The 21,496-nt window shown below is 52.2% G+C and overlaps 1 protein-coding gene across 1 annotated transcript in view; it reads right to left on the bottom strand.

Moving 5' to 3' along the window:
• HSPG2 (heparan sulfate proteoglycan 2) overlaps positions 1–15,889 on the bottom strand; it is a 71,732-nt gene extending 55,843 nt beyond the window's left edge. The window contains 2 exon segments of the mRNA XM_059829823.1: positions 9,230–9,929; positions 15,845–15,889. Of these exon segments, the coding sequence (XP_059685806.1) occupies positions 9,230–9,929; positions 15,845–15,889 (745 nt within the window).
• Positions 15,890–21,496: the final 5,607 nt, after the last annotated feature.

Raw genomic sequence — 21,496 nt, 5'->3', positions numbered from 1 at the left:
CCCAAATTTAAGAAAAGCCCCCCCAGCTTTGCACAAAGGCCCCCCCCGATTTGCAAAAGGGGGTCCCAGGTTTGCGGAAGTGGTCCCATCTTCGCGGGGAGCAGCGGCCGTCCCGGGGGGTTTCCCGCCCCCCATCCCGGTGGGAAAACACCCTGGAACCTGGGGGACATGGGGGGGACATGGGGGGGACACGGGGGGGACACGGGGGGGACACGGGGGGACAGGCGAGGGGACACCGCCGGCCGGGCTGGGGGCTCTGCGGTGGCTCCTGTCTGCCCCCCCCGTCCCCCTGCAATGAGTTTGTCAGTTCTCTCCCCCAAGGGGGGTTTGCAGCGCGGGGTCCCCCCAGCACCCCCATTTTGCAGCGGGGGATCCCCCAAGAAACCCCTTTTTGAGGTACGGGGTCCCCCAAGAGACCCTTTTTCGCAGCGCGGGGGCCCCCCAATAATCCTCTGTTCGCGGGGGGGGGGTCCCCCCGGGACTTACTCCTTCTGCAGTGTTGGGGTCCCCCACGAGAGCCGTTTTCGCAGCGTTGGGGTCCCCCAAAGAACTGATTTTTGCAGTGTGGGGTCCCCCAAAAAAGACCCAATTCTGCAAGGCAGGGCCCCCCCCAACTGATTCTTGCAACGCAGGGCTAATATTAATATTAATATTAATGCCAATTCTAATACTAATAATACTAATACTAATACTAACACTAATACTAATACTAATATGAAGAAGAAGAAGAAGAAGAAGAAGAAGAAGAAGAAGAAGAAGAAGAAAAGGAGATAATAAATTGATATGGTAATAAATTGATAATAATAATAAAATAAATTGATATAATAATAAGAATAGATAATAAATTAATACGATAATAAGTTGATAATGATAATAATAAATTGATATAATAATAAGAATTAGATAACACATTAATATGATAATGAATCGATAATGATATAATAGTAAATTGATATGATAATAAGAATAGGAATAGATAATAAATTGTTATGACAATAAATTGATAATAATGTAATAATAAATTGATACAAGAATAATAAGCATAGATAATAAATTAATATGATAATAAGTTGACAACGTATAGTAAGAAATTGGTATGATAATAAATTGATAATACTGTTATAATAAATTGATATTGTAATAATAGATGATAAATTGATGTGATAATAAATTGGTATTGATATTATAATAAATGGATAGTATAAGAAATAATACTTTTTATGATAATAAATTAATAACTATGTAATAATAAACTGGTATGATAATAAATTGATAATAGTATAATAATAAATTGATCTGCTAATACTAATACTAATACTAATGCTACTGCTAATGTTAATACTAATACTAATACCAATACTAATATTAGCACTAATAATACTAGTACCAGTACCAGTACCAGTACCAATGCTAATACTAATACTAATACTACCAATACCAATACCAATACCAATACCAATACCAATACCAATACCAATACTAATACTAATACTAATACTAATACTAATACTAATACTAATACTAATAGGAGGGGGAGGAATATCGTTTTAACTACTGCATCTGAGGAAGGGAACGTTTCATCGGGCCGGTTTGGAGCGGGAACTAATGAAGAGGACTAATTAATGAGGGCAGTGAGAGCCTCCCCGGAGGAGGGGGGAGGGGAGTGAAGCGCCGCGAAAGTGAAAAGAAGAAATAACGCAAAAAGGAGGGGGCGGGGCGGGGGGGGCGGGGCGGAACCACCTCCAGTACCACCAGTACCACCAGTACCACCAGTAGCACCAGTGGCACCAGTGGCACCAGTGGCACCAGCAGCAGCCACAGCCCCAACCGCCCCTCCCCCCGCGCGAGAGCCCGTCCGGGGGGGGGAGACCGCGGGGGGGGAGAATAACATAAGAATAAAATAAAGTAAAATTCAAATAACAGAAGAATAAGATGATATAAGAATAAAATGAAGGGATAAAATGAAATAAGGATAAAATAATGTAGAATTAAAATAATGTAAGAATAAAATAAGAATAAAATAAGAATAAAATAAAGGAAAATGAAAATAATAGAAGAATAAAATAATAGAAGAATAAAATAAAAGGATAAAATAAAATAAGAACAAAATAATGCAGAATTAAAATAATGTAAGAATAAAATAAGAATAAAATAAAGGAAAATGAAAATAATAGAAGAATAAAATAATAGAAGAATAAAATAAAAGGATAAAATAAAATAAGAACAAAATAATGTAAAATTAAAATAATGTATGAATAAAATAAGAATAAAATAAAGGAAAATGAAAATAATAGAAGAATAAAATAATAGAAGAATAAAATAAAAGGATAAAACCAAATCACAGAAGCACAGAATCACAGAATCACTAAGGTTGGAAAAGACCTGTAAGATCATCAATAAGAACAAAATAATGTAAAATGAAAATAATGTAAGACTAAAATAAGAATAAAATAAAATGAAAATAATAGAAGAATAAAATAAAAGGATAAATAAAATAAGAACAAAATAATGTGAAATTAAAACAAGAATACAATAAGAATAAAATAAAAGAATAAAATAAGAATAAAATAATAGAAAATTAAAATAATAGAAAATTAAAATAATAGAAGAATAAAATCATAGAAGAATAAAATAATAAAAAAACAATAATAAAATAATATAAAATTAAAATAATGGAAGAATAAAATAATAGAAGAATAAAATAAGAATAAAATAATAGAAGAACAAAATAATGTAAAATTAAAATAATAGAAGAATAAAATAATAGAAGAATAAAACAAGAATAAAATAATGGAAGAACAAAATAATGTAAAATGAAAATAATAGAAGAATAAAATAATAGAAGAATAAAACAAGAATAAAATAATAGAAGAACAAAATAATGTAAAATGAAAATAATAGAAGAATAAAATAATAGAAGAATAAAACAAGAATAAAATAATGGAAGAACAAAATAATGTAAAATGAAAATAATAGAAGAATAAAATAATAGAAGAATAAAACAAGAATAAAATAATAGAAGAACAAAATAATGTAAAATGAAAATAATAGAAGAATAAAATAATAGAAGAATAAAATAATAGAAGAACAAAATATGTAAAATTAAAATAATAGAAGAATAAAATAATGGAAGAACAAAATAATGTAAAATTAAAATAATAGAAGAATAAAATAATGGAAGAACAAAATGTAAAATTAAAATAATAGAAGAATAAAATAATAGAAGAATAAACCAAGAATAAAATAAGAATAAAATAACAGACGAATAAAATAATGTCAAATTAAATTAATAGAAGACTAAACCAAGAATAAACCACGAATAAAGCACTATAAAATGCAAATACTACCCGGCTAAAAGAATAGAGGACTACAAGAACGCAAACATCAAAGGACGGGGAGACGGCAGAGCGGCGAGCCGAAAGGCCGCGGCAGGAGAAGGGGCAGGAGGAGACACCCAACAGCCTTTGCCATTTGCCTGCGCCCCTCCAGCAGCGCTGTCCCGGGAGCACCCGCTCCGGCGGGAATGACTTTGCGCTGGAGCGGATCAGGAGCGCTCACACCTCCGCCACCACCTCCTCCAAACTCCTCCAACTCCAAACTCCTCCAAACTCCTCCAACTCCTCCAACTCTTCCTCCTCCTCCAGCCCCGGCGGGGGGCTCCGGCGCTTTGTTCCCCGCGTCCTTGGCGGGGGGCCGGGGGGGTCTGGCCGGGCACAATGCACATCCCGCCTTCAATAGCACCGGGAGGGGGTTGTTTTTTTTTTTTTTGGGCCTTTCCTGAATTAAATAAACACGGTTTTTTTCCCACCTTTCTGGAATTTTCCTGCCCCCGCGGACGTCGCCCTTTGTGCTTTATTTTATTCTTTTTTTTTTTTTTTTTTTTTATTTTGTTCTCCGGCTATTCCGGGAAGAGGAAAACAACCCACCGAGGCATCAACCCCCCACCCCAAACCTCCCCGGCGGAGAATCCGACCCGAAAAATGTCGATGCCTGAATAAAAATTATCCGCCGCGGATTAAAGGCGGTCGGAAAAGGCCTTTCCCAGGAGCGCGGGCGGTGGGACGCGGGCGGGTGTCGCGTCTCCTGTACCCCCACCCGCATCACCGGGGGAACGACGTCGGGGTGGCCCCCAGCCCCACCGCAGGCGGGATGCAACCGGAGCGGGGGACATCCCCCAAACCCCTCCATCCGCGGAGCGAGCTCGCCTAGAGTTTGGAAAAGCCTCCCCAGAAATAAATCCCCCCCCACCCGCCCCGTGGGGTTTAAATGAGGGCTCGTGGTCGGCCCCACAAGTGGCACGAGCTTGCACGGCCTCAGCCTTCTCTCCAGCCCAACTTTCCCTTCGCCGGGATAGTTTTTTCCTCCGCGTCTCCTTGGAAAAAAGGGACTAAAAAAAAGCGGATTAAAATTTCTAGCTATTTATTTATTAGCAGTATTTATTTAGCGTATTTATTCATTCTATTTATTTATACCATAGTTATATAGTATTGTATTATATTAATGTATAAATAGGTATTATTATTCTGTTCTATATATCATATTATATCATATTATATAATATCATATAATATCATATGATATATCATATCATATCATATTAATTTGTATTGTATTGTATTATATTGTATTGTATTATATCATATCATATTAATTTGTATTGTATTGTATTATATTGTATTGTATTATATTGTATTGTATTATATTGTATTTTATTATATTGTATTGTATTGTATTGCATTATATTACATTACATTACATTACATTATATTATATTATATTATATTATATTATATTATATTATATTACTACAGTGGAATATAGTATAGTGTAGTATAGTATAGTATATTACCACATCTTTATTATACAGGATATTATAGTATATATAATTATATTAATATATTAATATTATATTTATATAATGTATTAAGTGTGGGTATATATATAATTTTACAGCTTTATAGGGCAAAAAAGATGCCCCCCCCCATATTTATAGCTATAATTTTGTGGCTTTCTAGGGCAAAAAAGACCCTGAACCCCCCCTATATATTTTTTTTAATATATATATATATAAAAATATATAAAATCCATAGGGAATTCTCTGTCTGAGCATCTCTGCCAGGCTCAGTCCCCGCATCCCGGCACCCCAGCTGGGTACCGGCCCTCGGCTCATCCCAAACCAGCATCCTCAGGGTTTTCCTCCGTAAGGAAAACACCACCCCAGTACTTATATCCGTGGCCCGGGAATCAAACTCTTCCAGGTGTTCCCTGGCAGCCCAGATCCAGACGTTAAATCATTTTCACTGGATGGCACAATAACGATTTTTCCAAAATTTTGGAAAATTTGATATTTTGGGCAAAACCGTCTGCGCAGAATTGTGTTTATTATGTTATTTTTCCGCTTCTTTCTCCCAATTTTATTTTCACGCCTTTCCACCCCCTTCGGGAATGAATTTTCGGGATTTGGTGGGAAAAGAAATGAGGTTTCGGTGCCTATAAAAGTCATAACTATGATCTTTTCTGGGCTGGGACGTGAATTTTTCGGCCCGGCGACGGAGGGATTTACGGCATCGCCTCGGATTTGGAGCCTCGATGGAAAATTACCGTCGGGCGAACAAAGAAATCCGGGATTTGGGAGCGGGAAAGGGAATAAACAGGCGGGCCGGGAAGCTGGGAGGAAATCTTGGGCAGGGGAAGGGAAGGGAGAGAAAAGGTCGCGCCGCGGGGGGCGGCGAAAATCCCCCCCGGAGGGGCCGTGGCCGTGGGAAAGGGGGTGAGCGGCTCCCGCGCCCCCCAAGGAGGGCGTCGAGGCCGCGGCGGGATGGCGGGATGGCGGCGGGGCGAAGCTCGAGGCCGCAGGGCGCGGGACCCCCCTCTTCCTCCTCCTCAGAGGGGTGTCTCTCCCCCGCGCCCCCCCCAGCACCCGCGTTGGGGTGGGGGGTCGTGGGGGGCAGCAAAGGGGCGATTTCGCCTCCCCCCGGTTTAGTCAGCCCCGTACCCCTTCGCAAGCAGCGGGCGTGCAAGGGAACACGCGTGCAAGGGAACACGCCTGCACGGGGAACACGTGTGCACGGGAACACGCCTGCACGGGGAGCATGCGTGCACAGGGAGCACACGTGCAGGGGAGCGAGTGTGCAAGGGGAGCGAGTGTGCAAGGGGAACATGAGTGCAAGGGGAGCGAGTGTGCATGGGGAGCAGGTGTGCAAGGGAACAAGCGTGCAAGGGGCGTGAGTGCACAAGGGGAGCGAGCATGCACGGGAGCAAGAGTGCAAGGGGAGTGAGTGTGCAAGGGGAGCACACGTGCAAGGGGAGCGAGCGTCGGAAGAATGCAAGGGGAGCAAGTATACATGGGAGTGAGTGTGCAAGGGGACCACGCGTGCAAGGGAACAAGCGTGCAAGGGGAGCACGTGTGCAAGGGAACAAGCGTGCAAAGGGAGCGAGTGTGCATGGGGAGCACATCTGCAAGGGAACAAGCGTGCACGGGGAACACGCCTGCACGGGGAGCACACGTGCACGGGAGCAAGAGTGTAAGGGGAGCGAGTGTGCAAGGGAGTGAGTGTGCAAGGGGACCACGCGTGCAAGGGGAGCGAGCGTACAAAGAATGCGAGGGGAGCAAGCATGCATGGGAGTGAGTGTGCAAGGGAACAAGCGTGCATGGGGAGCACGTGTGTAAGGAGAACAAGAGTGCAAGGGGAGCGAGTGTGCAAGGGAACGAGTGTGCAAGGGGAGCAAGCATGCAAGGGGAGCGAGTGTGCATGGGGAGCACATCTGCAAGGGAACAAGCGTGCACGGGGAACACGCCTGCACGGGGAGCACACGTGCATGGGAGCGAGTGTGCAAGGGAGCGAGTGTGCAAGGGGACCACGCGTGCAAGGGGAGCGAGCGTACAAAGAATGCGAGGGGAGCAAGCATGCATGGGCGTGAGTGTGCAAGGGAAGAAGCGTGCAAGGGGAGCGAGTGTGCAAGGGGAGCACATGTGCAAGGGAACAAGCGTGCAAGGGGAATGAGTGCACAAGGGGAGCAAGCATGCACGGGAGCAAGAGTGTAAGGGGAGTGAGTGTGCAAGGGGAGCAAGCGTGCAAGGGAACAAGCGTGCACGGGGAACACGCCTGCAAGGGGAGCAAGCGTGCAGGGGAGCAAGAGTGCAAGGGGAGCGAGTGTGCAAGGGGACCACACGTGCAAGGGGAGTGAGCGTACGAAGAATGCAAGGGGAGCAAGTATGCACGGGAGTGAGTGTGCAAGGGGAGCGAGTGTGCAAGGGAACAAGTGTGCAAGGGGAACAAGTGTGTAAGAGGAGCAAGTGTGCAAGGGAACGAGTGTGCAAGGGAACAAGTGTGCAAGGGCAACAAGTGTGTAAGAGGAGCAAGTGTGGAAGGGAACGAGTGTGCAAGGGGAACACGAGTGCAAGGGGAGCGAGCGTACGAAGAATGTGGGGGAGCAAGTATGCACGGGAGTGAGTGTGCAAGGGAACAAGCGTGCATGGGGAGTGAGTGTGCATGGGGAGCACGTGTGCAAGGGAAGAAGTGTGCAAGGGGAGCAAGTGCGCAAGGGAAGAAGTGTGCAAGGGGAGCAAGTGCGCAAGGGGAGCGAGCATGCACAGGAGCAAGAGTGCAAGGGGAGCGAGTGTGCAAGGGAACAAGCATGCGAGGGGAGCGACTGTGCAAGGGGAGCACACGTGCAAGGGAAGAAGCGTGCAAGGGGAGCGAGTGTACGAAGAATGCAAGGGGAGCAAGCATGCAGGGGAGTGAGCATGCAAGGGGAGCAAGTGTGCAAGGGGAGCACCCATGCAAGGCAACAAGCATGCAAGGGGAATGAGTGTGCAAGGGCAGCAGCCATGCAAGGGAAAAAGCGTGCAAGGGGAGCGAGTGTGCAAGGGAGCGAGTGTGCAAGGGGAGCGAGCGTATGAAGAACGCGAGGGGAGCAAGCATGCGCGGGGGCAAGAGTGCGAGGGGAGCAAGCGTAGGAAGAATGCGAGGGGAGCACGGGTGCAAAGGGAGCGAGCGTGCAAGGGGAGAAAGCGTGCGAGGGGAGCAAGGTTGCGCATGGAGCAAGCGTGCAAGGGGAGCAAGGATGCACAGGAGGAAGAGTACAAGGGGAGCAAGTGTACGAAGAATGCGAGGGGAGCACGGGTGCAAAGGGAGCGAGCGTGCAAGGGGAGCGAGGGTGCAAAGGGAGCGAGCGTGCAAGGGTGCAAAGCATTTCAGGGGAGCCAGCGTGCAAGAGGATCAAGCACGGCAAGGGAGCAAGCGTGCGTAGGAGCCAGCGTGCAAAGCAGGCGAGGGGAGCGAGCGTGCAAAGGGACAAGCGTGCGAGGGGAGCGAGCGCTTTCGGGGCTCTCCCGCGGCCGTCGGGCTTTGCTGCGCAGCGGAGCGCAGCGGGCACTGGGCTTTGCAAAGCCAACACAGCCCGACCCGCCGCCGCGGCCCTGCAGACGCAGCACAAACCCCGCCAGCAGCTTCCAAACACACCCCCGGGGGGTTCTATTTAATTTTCCTTTCTTTTCCCTTTGCCTTTTAGAAAATAAACCTTAAAAAAGAGGCATTTAAAAAAAAAGCCGCTCACGAGTCGGGCAAGCACCCAGCGTGAGCACCCAGCGTGAGCACCCGCGTCCCCCCACGCGCCCGGGGTTGGAAATGGTTATTTTTAGGGGTATTTTGGGTGGGAACTGCCTGAATTTGGCTCATGGAGAAGCAGGTGGGAAGCGGGTGGCCCTGGGGGGACACGTGAGCCCCCCAAAGCCCCGCGGACCGCTGCCAGCCGGCGTTGGCGGCTGCCGGAGGTGACGGTGAGCCCGGGAAAAGGGTTTGACCACGATGCCGATCCCCATTCCCGGGGGAATTTCGCTATCCAGGAGGATAAATCCAGCTCCGGAGCATCCCGAAAAATGGGGAACGGGACGGGGGTGAAGAGCCCGGGAGAGGTGGGGAGGAGGCGGTTGCTTGCGCCCGGGCAAGACGGTGCCCATCACCCCGGCGTCAGGCCTCTACATGCCCAACCCCGCTGCCCTCCGCCCTTGTGCAAGAGCTTGGTATGAGGAAGATACTCCTCCTCCTCCTCCTCCTCCTCCTACCCCCCCCTCCTGGAAGGGGTGCCGGAGCCCGGTTGGGGCCGCACCCCAAAATCCAGCCCCCACCCCATAGCGACCTGTCCCCGGGTGTCCCCACCGCGGTGCCTCTCGGTGGGGGTCCCTGCACAAGGGGTGCTCCGGAGCATCTGCTGGGGGTCACCCCACGGATGCCCTTCACCCCATGGATGTCGCTCACCCCACGGATGTCACTCACCCCACAGACGTCCTTCACCCCATGGACGTGCTTCACCCCACAGATGTCCTTCACCCCACAGATGCCCTTCACCCCACGGATGTCACTCACCCCACGGATGTCCTTGACCCCATGGATGTCCTTCACCCTGTGGATGTCGCTCACCCCACAGATGTCCTTCACTCCATGGATGTCCTTCACCCCACGGACGTCCTTCACCCCACAGATGTCCTTCACCCCACAGATGCCCTTCACCCCACGGATGTCCTTCACCCCACAGATGTGCTTCACCCCACGGATGTCCTTCACCCTACAGATGTGCTTCACCCCACGGATGTCCTTCACCTCGTGGATGTCCTTCACCCCACGGATGTGCTTCACCCCAAGGATGTCCTTCACCCCATGGATGTCGCTCACCCCACGGATGTGCTTCACCCCAAGGATGCCCTTCACCCCACGGATGTCCTTCACCCCATGGACGTCCTTCACCCCACAGATGTCCTTCAGCCCACGGATGTCCTTCACCTCATGGATGTCCTTCACCCCACAGATGTTCTTCACCTTATGGATGTCCTTCACCCCACGGATGCCCTTCACCCCACAGATGTCCTTCACCCCACGGACGTCCTTCACCCCCCCATGGCCCCCACCAAGCCCATCAGGAAATGGCGCCTATCAGTGTCACGAGCTTCCTAGGACTCAGCCTCTGCTCGCAGCCGGCCGGGAGCCCGACGTGCCAGAGCAAAGCTCCGCCGCCCTCCCCAGCCGCCAGCCGGCAACGGGCCCCAATTATTGCAACAGGAGGCAACAAGTCTTGGCCTGACACCCCCCCCCCCCGAATTTTGGGGCTCCCATGGACCGGCGGGAGGGCAGGTCCCTGCAGCTCCGGGATGGATCACTTTTGGGCGGGGGTTGCCAGGATTTGACCTCGGTTTTGGGAAGCGAGGGATTTTTTTTTTTTTGCTCCCCTTGCAAAAGCTGAGCATCATTTTTTTTGGGGGGGTCCTGCGGCAATGGGGTGGGGGAACCCCTAAAATATTGACTCCCCCCCCAACGAGCCGGGGAATGTGAAAAGGAGGTAAAAATAAATCCCAAAGCCGGGGCAGGGTAGCGCAGGGCGTGAGTCAAAAGCCGCAAGAATTTCGGAGGCTAAAAATTGAGGGAGGGATCAAAGCGGCTGCGTGGGAACCTCCCAAGCCCCGGCAGGATCCAAAGGTGACCTTGCTTTGACATCCCCCAAAATTCGGCTCCGTCCAACCGGCATCGCTCCCCGTCCCGGGGCGCATGGCTGACCCCTCCCCACCCCCAAACCCGGAGCCTGAAGCACCCAGAGGGCCCCGCTGGGGGGTGGCTTTGGGCACCCGGCTTTTTCGGGATGCTCTGAGCACCCCCTGAGGCTCAGCATCCCCCAAACCCACCGGCACGTTTGCAGCTGGGCCGGTTTTCCGGCATGCCGGGACGTGCCGGGAAGCACTCGCTTTTCCAGCATTTTCCTATCTCTCTCTTCTCTTATGCAAAGAATTTGGTGCTAAAAAAGCGGCGCCGGGGGCTTTGCTCCGGCTCAATCCCACCTTCCCCATGGCACGTGGCGGCGATGCTGCCCGCAGGGTCCGGCTTTTGGGATTGCATGGGAATTACATGGGATTGCATGAGATGATTGCATGGGATTGCATGGGATTGCACGGGATGACTGCATGGGATTGTATGGGATAATTGCATGGGATGGTTGCATGGGATGACTGCATGGGATAATTGCTTGGGATTGCATGGGATGACTGCATGGGATTGTATGGGATAATTGCATGGGATGGTTGCATGGGATGATTGCATGGGATTGCATGGGATAATTGCATGGGATGACTGCATGGGATTGTATGGGATAATTGCATGGGATGGTTGCATGGGATGACTGCATGGGATAATTGCATGGGATTGCACGGGATGACTGCATGGGATGGCTGCATGGGATGACTCCATGGGATTGCATTGGATTGCATGGGATTGCATGGGATGACTGCATGGGATAATTGTGTGGGATTGCATGGGATGACTGCATGGGATAATTGCTTGGGATTGCATGGGATGCCTACATAGGATTGCATGGGATTGCATGGGATGACTGCATGGGATTGCATTGGATTGCATCAGATTGCATGGGATGACTGCATGGGATGATTGTGTGGGATTGCATGGGATGACTGCGTGGGATAATTGCTTGGGATTGCATGGAATGACTGCATGGGATGATTGTGTGGGATTGCATGGGATGACTGCGTGGGATAATTGCTTGGGATTGCATGGAATGACTGCATGGGATTGCATGGGATGACTGCATGGGATGATTGTGTGGGATTGCATGGGATGACTGCGTGGGATAATTTCTTGGGATTGCATAGGATGACTGCACGGGATTGCATGGGATGACTGCAAGGGATTGCATGGGATTGCATGGGATTGCATGGGATGACTGCACGGGATAATTTCTTGGGATTGCATAGGATGACTGCACGGGATTGCATGGGATGACTGCAAGGGATTGCATGGGATTGCATGGGATTGCATGGGATGACTGCACGGGAAGCAAAGCCTGAAAACAGGGAAAGAGCCGCCTCTGCAGGTGCATGAAGGGTTTTGGGGCATGCAGGATCAAGCCGAAGGGGGCTATTTTGCAGCCGTGCACTTTGGGAGGGACTCGGGCCTCGTTTGCAGCCCTTCGGCAAATATTCCGGGCTTTGAACTGCTCCCGTCACATTTACAGCCCCTGGGAACGGGGACGGAAAAGCCAGCCTGGAAGCCATCGGAGCCGGTTTGGCCATTGGGGACTTTCAGGCTCCATCGGAGCCTCCAAGTGGGATTTAAAAGCATTAAACCTTGCAAACTGCCAAGATAAGGTGCAAAAAGCCTCTCGGCACCCCCTCCGGCCAACTCCAGCTGGGAACACCCTCCCAAGATTTCAGGATTTAACGGCGAAGGGTATCGGCCCCCCTTCCCCGCGGCCGCAGCAAGACCCTACACGTCACCCCCGATTTTTGGGGGGTCCGAGCCCCCCGCTCCGCCGCCTCCGCTTCCTTCTAATGAGCGCAGACTTTCCCTTTCCTTCTGCTTTTGTATTTAACCAGCCGCTCATTAAAACCTTGGCCTTTAATTACTCCAGACGAGGTGCAGCGGGGGCCGCATCTCCAATTTCCTTTCTTTAATTCTTTTAATTGGGAGAAGCGAGGGGCCGGTGCGACCCGGCAAGAAAATCAACCGGGAGAGGGGTTTGGGGGGGGTGTTATTTTCCATCGGTTTTATCCAACGGCTTTGCATCGCCCCCAAAAAGAGGGAGTATATCCCGAAATCCATGAGCGACGGGTTGCAAGCTCTGCCGTGTCTCGCCCATCGATGCTTGGGGCAAGCGTTGGTGACTCCTCGCCTCTCCCAGCCCGACGCAGCTAAGAATAATACAGATAATTTCTATCCGACCTTTTTATTCTTCATTACTTATAAAGCCTCAACAAAAAGTGGAATAAACCCCAAAGCCGGCAGAGACGGTTTTGGGGAGAGTTTTTTTTTTTGGAGGCGAGCCGGCGGTGTGGCTTTTCTTCTTCTCCGACTTGGAAAGGAACGGGTCAAGTCATGAGTTTTGCAATCCGCCTCCTGAATTTTCGGGAGATGCTGAGTCATGAGTTTGGGGAACGGGGTTATTGAGAGGGCGGGTGAGGCTTTGGGAGGTGGAGGGATGCTGGGAGCACCCCCCAAAAAATCAAATTGCATTGTTTTGGGAGGGTGATGGCCCCCCCAAAATCAAATTGCATCATCCTGGGAGGGTGATGGCCTCCAAAAAATCAAATTGCATTGTTTTGGGAGGGTGATGGCCCCAAAAAATCAAATTGCATCATCCTGGGAGGGTGATGGCCCCCCAAAAATCAAATTGCATTGTCCTGGGAGGACGATGGCCCCCCAAAATCAAATTGCATTGTCCTGGGAGGGTGATGGCCCCCCCAAAAAATCAAATTGCATCATTTTGGGAGGGTGATGGCCCCCCCAAAATCAAATTGCATCATCCTGGGAGGGTGATGGCCTCCAAAAAATCAAATTGCATTGTTTTGGGAGGGTGATGGCCCCAAAAAATCAAATTGCATCATCCTGGGAGGGTGATGGCCCCCCAAAAATCAAATTGCATTGTCCTGGGAGGACGATGGCCCCCCAAAATCAAATTGCATTGTCCTGGGAGGGTGATGGCCCCCCCAAAAAATCAAATTGCATCATTTTGGGAGGGTGATGGTCCCAAAAAATCAAATTGCATCATCCTGGGAGGGTGATGGCCCCCCAGAAAATCAAATTGCATCATCCTGGGAGGGTGATGGCCTCCAAAAAATCAAAGTGCGTTGTTTTGGGAGGGTGATGGCCCCAAAAAGTCAAATTGCATCGTCCTGGGAGGGTGATGGCCCCCCAAAAATCAAATTGCATTGTCCTGGGAGGGTGGTGGCCCCCCAAAATCTAATTGCATTGTCCTGGGAGGGTGATGGCCCCCCAAAAATCAAATTGCATCATCCTGGGAGGGTGATGGCCCCCCAAAATCTAATTGCATTGTCCTGGGAGGGTGATGGCCCCCCAAAAATCAAATTGCATCATCTTGGGAGGGTGATGGCCCCCCCAAAAAATCAAATTGCATCGTCCTGGGAGGACGGTGACCCCTCAAACCCCAGCCCAGCGCTGCGGGAGTGGGGGGGGCACGGGCAGCGGGACGATGCTCGCCGCCCCGGGCCAGGGGCGATGATTCTTTTTTGCTTCTGAGTAAGCAGAAACGTGTTTGATGTGCGGGACGGGCTGTAAAACATGCCCCTGCAAAAGAGATTTTATGACTGAAGAGCAAAGAAATACCTGACTAATTATTATTCAGCGACTTAATTAGGTAATGGGGATTAATCCGTCTTCCTGCGGGGCGGTAATTGCCGATGGGAGCTTGCTCCAACCTATTCCCAGTGCAGAAACTGGGCACTTCCCAGTCCAGTAAGGGGAGGAGGGGGCAAAGCCCATCTTGCCCGTGGCTGGAGGGATTTTTAATGCAAGGTACGCGGATTTTTGCGCTTTTTCTTTCCCTTTTGTGGCGTTTTGCAGCTTGCGATGCCAACGCCGCCGGCTCCCAGCGTCCGACGTGCTCCCCGTGGGTGCTGGGCAGGAAAAACTCACCCGGCTCCAGCTTTGTGCGTGTGTGTGGGAATTATTAATTAAATTAATTCATTCAAAATGGAATGGCGTCCCACGGAGCATCCTTAAAGCTCTTCAGATCTCCCTTCTCCATCTGAAGCGGGGCGCGTGGAGCATCCCCCCCGCCCGGGGAGACGCTCGGCAGCACCCAGCCCACCCTCGCCTTTAATATTGCGACAGCAACGACGCTCCCAGCCTCTAAAACTGCATTTATGCAATCCCCTGTCCCCCAAAACCCTGAAAATCAGCCCAAAAATCATCCTCCGGCCCCTTTCCAGGCTCCCCGCAGGTGACCGGCCGCAGAAGGGGATGCCGATGGGGACGCTGGCAGCTTGCAGGCTGTCAGGATGCCTTCAATTAGCAAAATTGGGCTATTTGGGGTGAAAAAATCAGCTTTTTTTGGCTTTGCCAAGCCCGGCTGGGAACACGGGACGGGCAGACCAAAATCTGCCTGCAAGGAAAATCATCGCTCCGGGAGCGAACCCCCAATTTCTCCGGGCACCGCGGGATGTTCGGGGTCAGGCAGGACCCGGCCGCTGCCAAATCCTCCCCAAAACCGGGAGAATTCCTAAATCCGGAGCAATTTTGGGTGGCTTTCCCGCTGGGATGGTGATGCCGGGGAGGCCGCTCGTTGCGGGGTTCGCTGACGGCGGTTTTTGGGGCGCCGCCGGCGCGACTCTTGCTCGCGCGTCCCTTATCGCGGCGACCTTGAGCCAAGGTCGGTGGCCTTGGGGACGCGCCGGCCGCCCGGTCTCGGGGCAGCAAACAGCCAAAAATGTCCCGATTCCAACCTTTTTCTCCCCAGGCGGAGAAAATCCTCGTGTTTGAACCCCCAAAACCCTCCAAACCCCTCAAATTCCCCCATAGCCTCATTGACAACATGGGAATGGGATGGAAAAATAATGGAACTAAGCAAAAATTAAAGAAAAAGGAGCATTGCTGCAAATTAAGACACGGGAGTGGCCGTTATCTGCTTATTATCATTAATGATTAATTATTATTGTTAACAGCCACTCTCCTTTTGCTCCATAAATAGCTCCTGAAGGGGAGAACTCCGGCAAAGGGGAATTATTTCGTCTCAGTGTTATGGGAAAGGGGGAAAAAATCCCTTTTTCCTGCAATTTTGGCTGCGTGAGGGTAGTTTGTGAAGTCCAAGGAGTTTTTACGGGCAGGGAAAAGTGGCATTATATACATATATATATATGTATATAATATCTATATATTGTATATGTGTGAGTATATATACCTATCTCCCTTTTTCTTTCTTCTTGGAGGAGGAAGAGGAATCCACTCACACGAACATGCGAAGCCGAAGGGAAAACGGATTCCCTCCCTCCTCCCCATGGTTCTCGGCTCCGTCGGCACAACACCCCCGGCGCCGCGGCCTGACTCACCCGGTTATTTTTAGCCCCGGCCTCTTTTCTCCCCGTCTTTGCCATGTACGTCAGGTCACCCAGAAAATGCAAAATAAGGGGCTGAAATGCAAAATCAACCTTTGCAAGACCCGGCACTAGGGGATCATTCCCCCCCTTTAATGGATAAACCAGAAAATTCCTTTATTTTCCAATCCTTTCCCTCTTTAAGGGATGAAACGCCACCCAACCCAGCGCGGTTTAGGACTAGAGAGTCGCTGCTTCGCCTGGAAAACTTTAAACGAGGCTCACTGCTTATTAATTGGGGTAAATTAAATGACAATCGTTGCTTTTATTGGGTTCAGCGTTCTTGGACACGGAGCGTCTGCCTGTCTCTAACCCCAGGACCGGAGGGTTTCATGCGCTTTAATCCCAGCCTAACACGGAGAGGGGTTTAACTAGTCCGGGTTTAAAGGTAAAAAGTGAAATCCGAGAGGATCCAGCGGTGAAATCCAAACCTGAGGGATGTTAAAGCGCTTTGATGTCTCCAGGGTCGGGGCGCCGGGGATGATGCTTCATCGCGTCCCTTCAGCCGGAGCGTGCGGTGCCGGGATGCAGCAGGACCATCCCCTGGGTAAGGGTGGAGGCGAAAACCCCTCCGGGAGCAACACAAAATCCCGATGGCAAAGTCAACCCAAGACCTTTTAAGGCTGAAATCCCTGGGGAAGGCTGTGCTGGCATCGCCCAACCCAATTTTATTACAAATCCCCATTTCCTTATGGACTTTGCCCTGAATTTCATCACCCGGGCCGATGTTTTCCAGCTCCAGCCGCTTCCTGGCCCGATCCCATCTCAACCCGCACCTTCAAAGAGCCTCACGGCGGCAAAACCACCGCGGTTTGACCCAATTTGCCAAACGCCGGCACGGCGATGGGGTCACCGGGGTGCGATGCCAACCAGATGTTGACAGCTGCTTCTAGCTCTTCGGGGCTGTTGTGCAAACCGCAATAGGAATTACAAGCTCCGGTGTTTGTTTTTTTTTTCCCAGTGATTTTTTGGGGATGGGGAGAAATTGGGTTGGCGCGTGGCGGAAATCCCATTTTGGGGGATTTTTGCCTGGATTTTAAAAGGGGAAAAAAACCCCTTTTGGCTCAGGGACTTACTTTAAAGGTCCTCGAGGCTGAAACGCATTGCAGGACGCTGGAAATATTAAAATAAATTCCCCCCCGAGGTGGATTAACGCCATCCCAGGGATGCTCACCATCAGAGTTCAAGTGCAAAAGCTTTCCCTAAAATTTTTAGGGGTAATCTGAGATTTTTGGCTGTGGAGACACTGACAGCATCAAGTCCTGGCAAAGCCAAATTCCCTCCCTTGCGCCGGCCAGTGATGCCAATCTTATTACCCGAAAATCATTCCTGGAAAGGCTGTCCCAGCCTCAACTTTGCCCGAAAACATAGGAGCCACTGCCCAAAAAAACCCCCCAAGTCCGGTGTGTCACCAGGACGCCCGTGTCCCCGCTGTCCCCAAGGCTGGGGACATGGGTAGGGATGGGAGAGGCCGCGAGATAACGACCGCGTTACACGACAACGTGGTGTGACACAGGGGAGGGATATAAAAGGGACCGGATTTCCTCGTCTGCCATGAATTACGTTTTTCAGCAGAAATCCTGCCGGCCGCGTGGCAGGGGGTGGGGGTGTGGTGCCACGCCGGTGAGTCAGAGCCGAAATCTGTGGCGGGGAAGAGGACGAGGATGGAGAGGCTGAGCCCATCCCCGTGGCCTCTGTCCTACACCACCACCCAAATCTCTTTGGAGGGCCTGAGCCCATCCCCGTGGCCTCTGGCCTCCGGCCTCCACCACCACCCAAATGTCTTTGGAGGGCCTGAGCCCATCCCCATGGCCTCTGGCCTTGACACAGATTGACTCCTGGAGCCCATCCCCGTGGCCTCTGTCCTCCACCAAGACCCAAATCTCTTCGGAGGGGCTGAGCCCATCCCTGTGGCCTCTGGCCTTGACACAGATTGACTCCCTGAGCCCATCCCTGTGGCCTCTGGCCTTGACACAGATTGACTCCCTGAGCCCATCCCCGTGGCCTCTGGCTTCCACCACTGCTCGAATCCCGGAGCCCATCCCCGTGGCCTCTGGCCTTGACACAGATTGACTCCTGGAGCCCATCCCTGTGGCCTCTGGCTTCCACCACCGCTTGAATCCCGGAGCCCATCCCCGTGGCCTCTGGCCTTAACACAAATCGACCCCCTGAGCCCGTCCCTGTGGCCTCTGGCTTCCACCACCGCTCGAATCCCGGAGCCCATCCCCGTGGCCTCTGGCCTTGACACAAATAGACCTCCCTGAGCCCGTCCCTGTGGCCTCTGGCTTCCACCACTGCTCAAATCCCAGAGCCCATCCCCGTGGCCTCTGGCTTCCACCAACACTCCAATCCTGAAGCCCATCCCCGTGGCCTCTGGCCTTGACATGGATTGACTCCCTGAGCCCATCCCCGTGGCCTCTGGCTTCCACCACCACCCAACTCTCTTTGGAGGGGCTGAGCCCATCCCCGTGGCCTCTGGTCTTGACATGGATTGACTCCTGGAGCCCATCCCTGTGGCCTCTGGCTTCCACCACCACCCAAATCTCTTCAGAGGGGCTGAGCCCATCCCCGTGGCCTCTGGTCTTGACACGGATTGACTCCTGGAGCCCATCCCCGTGGCCTCTGGCTTCCACCACCGCTCGAATCCCAGAGCCCATCCCCGTGGCCTCTGGCCTTGACATGGATTGACTCCCTGAGCCCATCCCTGTGGCCTCTGGCCTTGACACAAACCCACCCCCTGACCCCCCCCGGGCGCCCCCTCCTCCCCCAACCCCCCCCTTGACCCTTAAACCCCCCCCAGCCCCAATTTCCCCTTTTCTTCCCCCGTTCCGTCCCCTCCCGCCCGCCGCCCTCCCCCGGTGCCGCCGGGGTCGTGGTTTGACCCTTTTCCCCCCCGTTCAAAGGGTCGGGACTGACAAAATCTCCCCTAAATCCCCCCCAGCGCGTGGCACCGCCGGGATTATCCCGCCTCCGGCCCTTTTCCCTTCCGTCAGCATTCCCGCCCGACACCCTTTTTTCCACCTCTCCCCGTAAAAATGCCGAGTCAGCAAAAAAATTCCCCCGTTTCCCATTTGGGATAAGCCAAAAAAAGGGGAAAAAATGAAAAAAGGGGGTTGGGACGGCTAAAATTTCTGTTTATTGGAGTTCAGAGGCGATTCGCCCAAAACGGCCAAATTTGGGGCGAAATTTTGCAGCTTTAGGAAAAGAAAATTAATCACTGACTTTGATTTTTGGGACTTTCGCCCCATTTCTGGTTTTCCTTCTTTTTTTTCTTTTTTTTTTTGCAACTTTTTCGCCTTTTTTTGGCCTTTTTTTCCTTGCATTTCTTTTTCTGCTTTTTGCTATCGCAAACAAACGAGGCTTGGAAGAAAAATCGTGACTTTTTGCAATTATTTTTAGGATTTTAATGATTGTGGACGATTTTTTAAAATGGTTTCGGGGGGAAAGGGGGAGATTTGGGGGCCCGAGCGTGGACAAAGAGCTGCAGGCGCGTCCCCGCGCGGGACCCCCGGCATCACCTTTTGTGGCCGGGCGGTGGGACGCCGGGATGGGAGGAGCTGGCGGACGTGCAGGCCGGCACATCCACCCCAGAAACCCCCGTCCCGCTGCTTTTCCCGACGGAATTGCAGCTGCATGCCTCCCCCCCCCCCCAAAAAAAATTTGTTGCACCCTGGAAAAGGGGGAGAGGGGGTGCTCGGCTTGCTCCCACCCAGCCCTGCGCCTTGGGGGTGTTGCACCGGCTGCAGGGTGTTGCATGGGGTCTGGGGTGTTGCACCAGCTGCAGGGTGTTGCACCGGCTGCAGGGTTTTGCACGGGGCCCGGCATATTGCGCCGGCTGCAGGGTATTGCACGGGGCCCGGGGTGTTGCACCGGCTGCAGGGTATTGCATCGGCTGCAGGGTGTTGCATGGGGCCTGGGGTATTGCACCGGCTGCGGGGTGTTGCACCGGCTGCAGGGTTTTGCACGGGGCCCGGGGTATTGCACCGGCTGCAGGGTGTTGCACCGGCTGCAGGGTTTTGCACCAGGTGCAGGGTGTTGCATGGGGCCCGGGGTGTTGCACCGGCTGTGGGGTGTTGCACTGTCTGCAGGGTATTGCACGGGGCCCGGGGTGTTGCACCGGCTGCAGGGTATTGCATCGGCTGCAGGGTGTTGCACGGGGCCCAGGGTGTTGCACCGGCTGCGGGGTGTTGCACCGGCTGCAGGGTTTTGCACGGGGCCCGGGGTGTTGCACCGGCTGCAGAGTATTGCACCAGCTGCAGGGTGTTGCACGGGGCCCAGGGTGTTGCACCGGCTGCAGGGTGTTGCACCGGCTGCAGGGTTTTGCACGGGGCCCAGGGTATTGCACCGGCTGCAGGGTTTTGCACGGGGCCCAGGGTATTGCACTGGCTGCAGGGTATTGCACCAGGTGCAGCGTTTTGCACCGCGTGTCGGGTATTGCACCGGCTGCAGGGTTTCGCACCAGGTGCAGGGTTTTGTACCGGGCCCAGGGTATTGCACTGGGTGCGGGGTTTTGCACCACATGTGGGGTATTGCACCGGCTGCAGGTTTTGTCCCGAGCCCAGGGTATTGCACAGGCCGCAGGGTTTTGCACCGCGTGCAGGGTTTCACACCAGGCGTGGGATATTGCTCCGACTGCAGGATATTGCACTGGGTGCGAGGTTTTGCACTGGGTGCAGGGTATTGCGTCGGGTGTGGGGTTTTGCAGCGGGTCCGGGGTATTGCGCCAGCCACGGGGTTTTGCACCAGCTGCAGGGTTTCGCACCGCCTCTGGGGTTTTGCACCAGCTGCAGGTTTTGCATCGCACGTGGGCTTTTGCACCAGGCCCGGGGTTTTGCACCGGCTGCGGGGTTTTGCACCACATGCAGGGGTGTTGCACTGCGTGCAGGGTTTTGCACCGTGCATGGGGTACCGCATCCGGTGCAGGGTTTAGCGCTGTGTGTGAGGTTTTGCACTGGGCCCGGAGTATTGCACCAGGCGTGGGGTTTTACGCTGCATGCGGGGTATTGCACCAGATGCAGGGTTTTGTACCGCATGCGAGGTATTGCACCAGCCATGGGGGTTTGCACCAGGTGTAGGGTATTGCACCGGCCATGCGGTATTGCACCGCGCGTGGGGTTTTGTACCATGTGTGGGGTGTTGCGCTGGCTGTGGGGTATTGCACTGGCCGTGGGGTTTTGCGCGGCGTGCAGGGTTTTGCACCGGGCCCGTAGTATTGCACCGGCTGTGGGGTTTTGCACTGCATGCGGGGTGTTGCAGCGCACGCGGGGGTTTGCACCATGTGCGGGGTGTTGCACCGGCCGCGGGGTATTGCACCGCTTGCAAGGTTTTGCACCAGGCGCAGGGTATTGCAGCGGGCACGGAGTATTGCGCTGGGCTGCAGGGTTTTGCACCAGGGCGATGCCAGAGGAGGATGCGCGCTCGCAGCTCGCAACTGTCGGCGTTCCCGCTCCCTTCCCGGGAAGCCGGAGTTCGCTCAGCAGCGGGACTCCCGGCTTTTTTGGGGATGGAGCCCCCCAAGTTCGCAAAGGGGGGTCGGTGCAGGGGGGCGATGCACCCCTGGCTGCAGCGGGGCCCTGCGGGCGCTGTTGCACACGCGCATGTTCCCTG

The sequence above is a fragment of the Gavia stellata genome, chromosome 27 (assembly GCF_030936135.1).
Source record: "Gavia stellata isolate bGavSte3 chromosome 27, bGavSte3.hap2, whole genome shotgun sequence".
NCBI lineage: Eukaryota > Metazoa > Chordata > Aves > Gaviiformes > Gaviidae > Gavia > Gavia stellata.
This window is presented reverse-complemented; position numbering and strand designations above follow the sequence as displayed.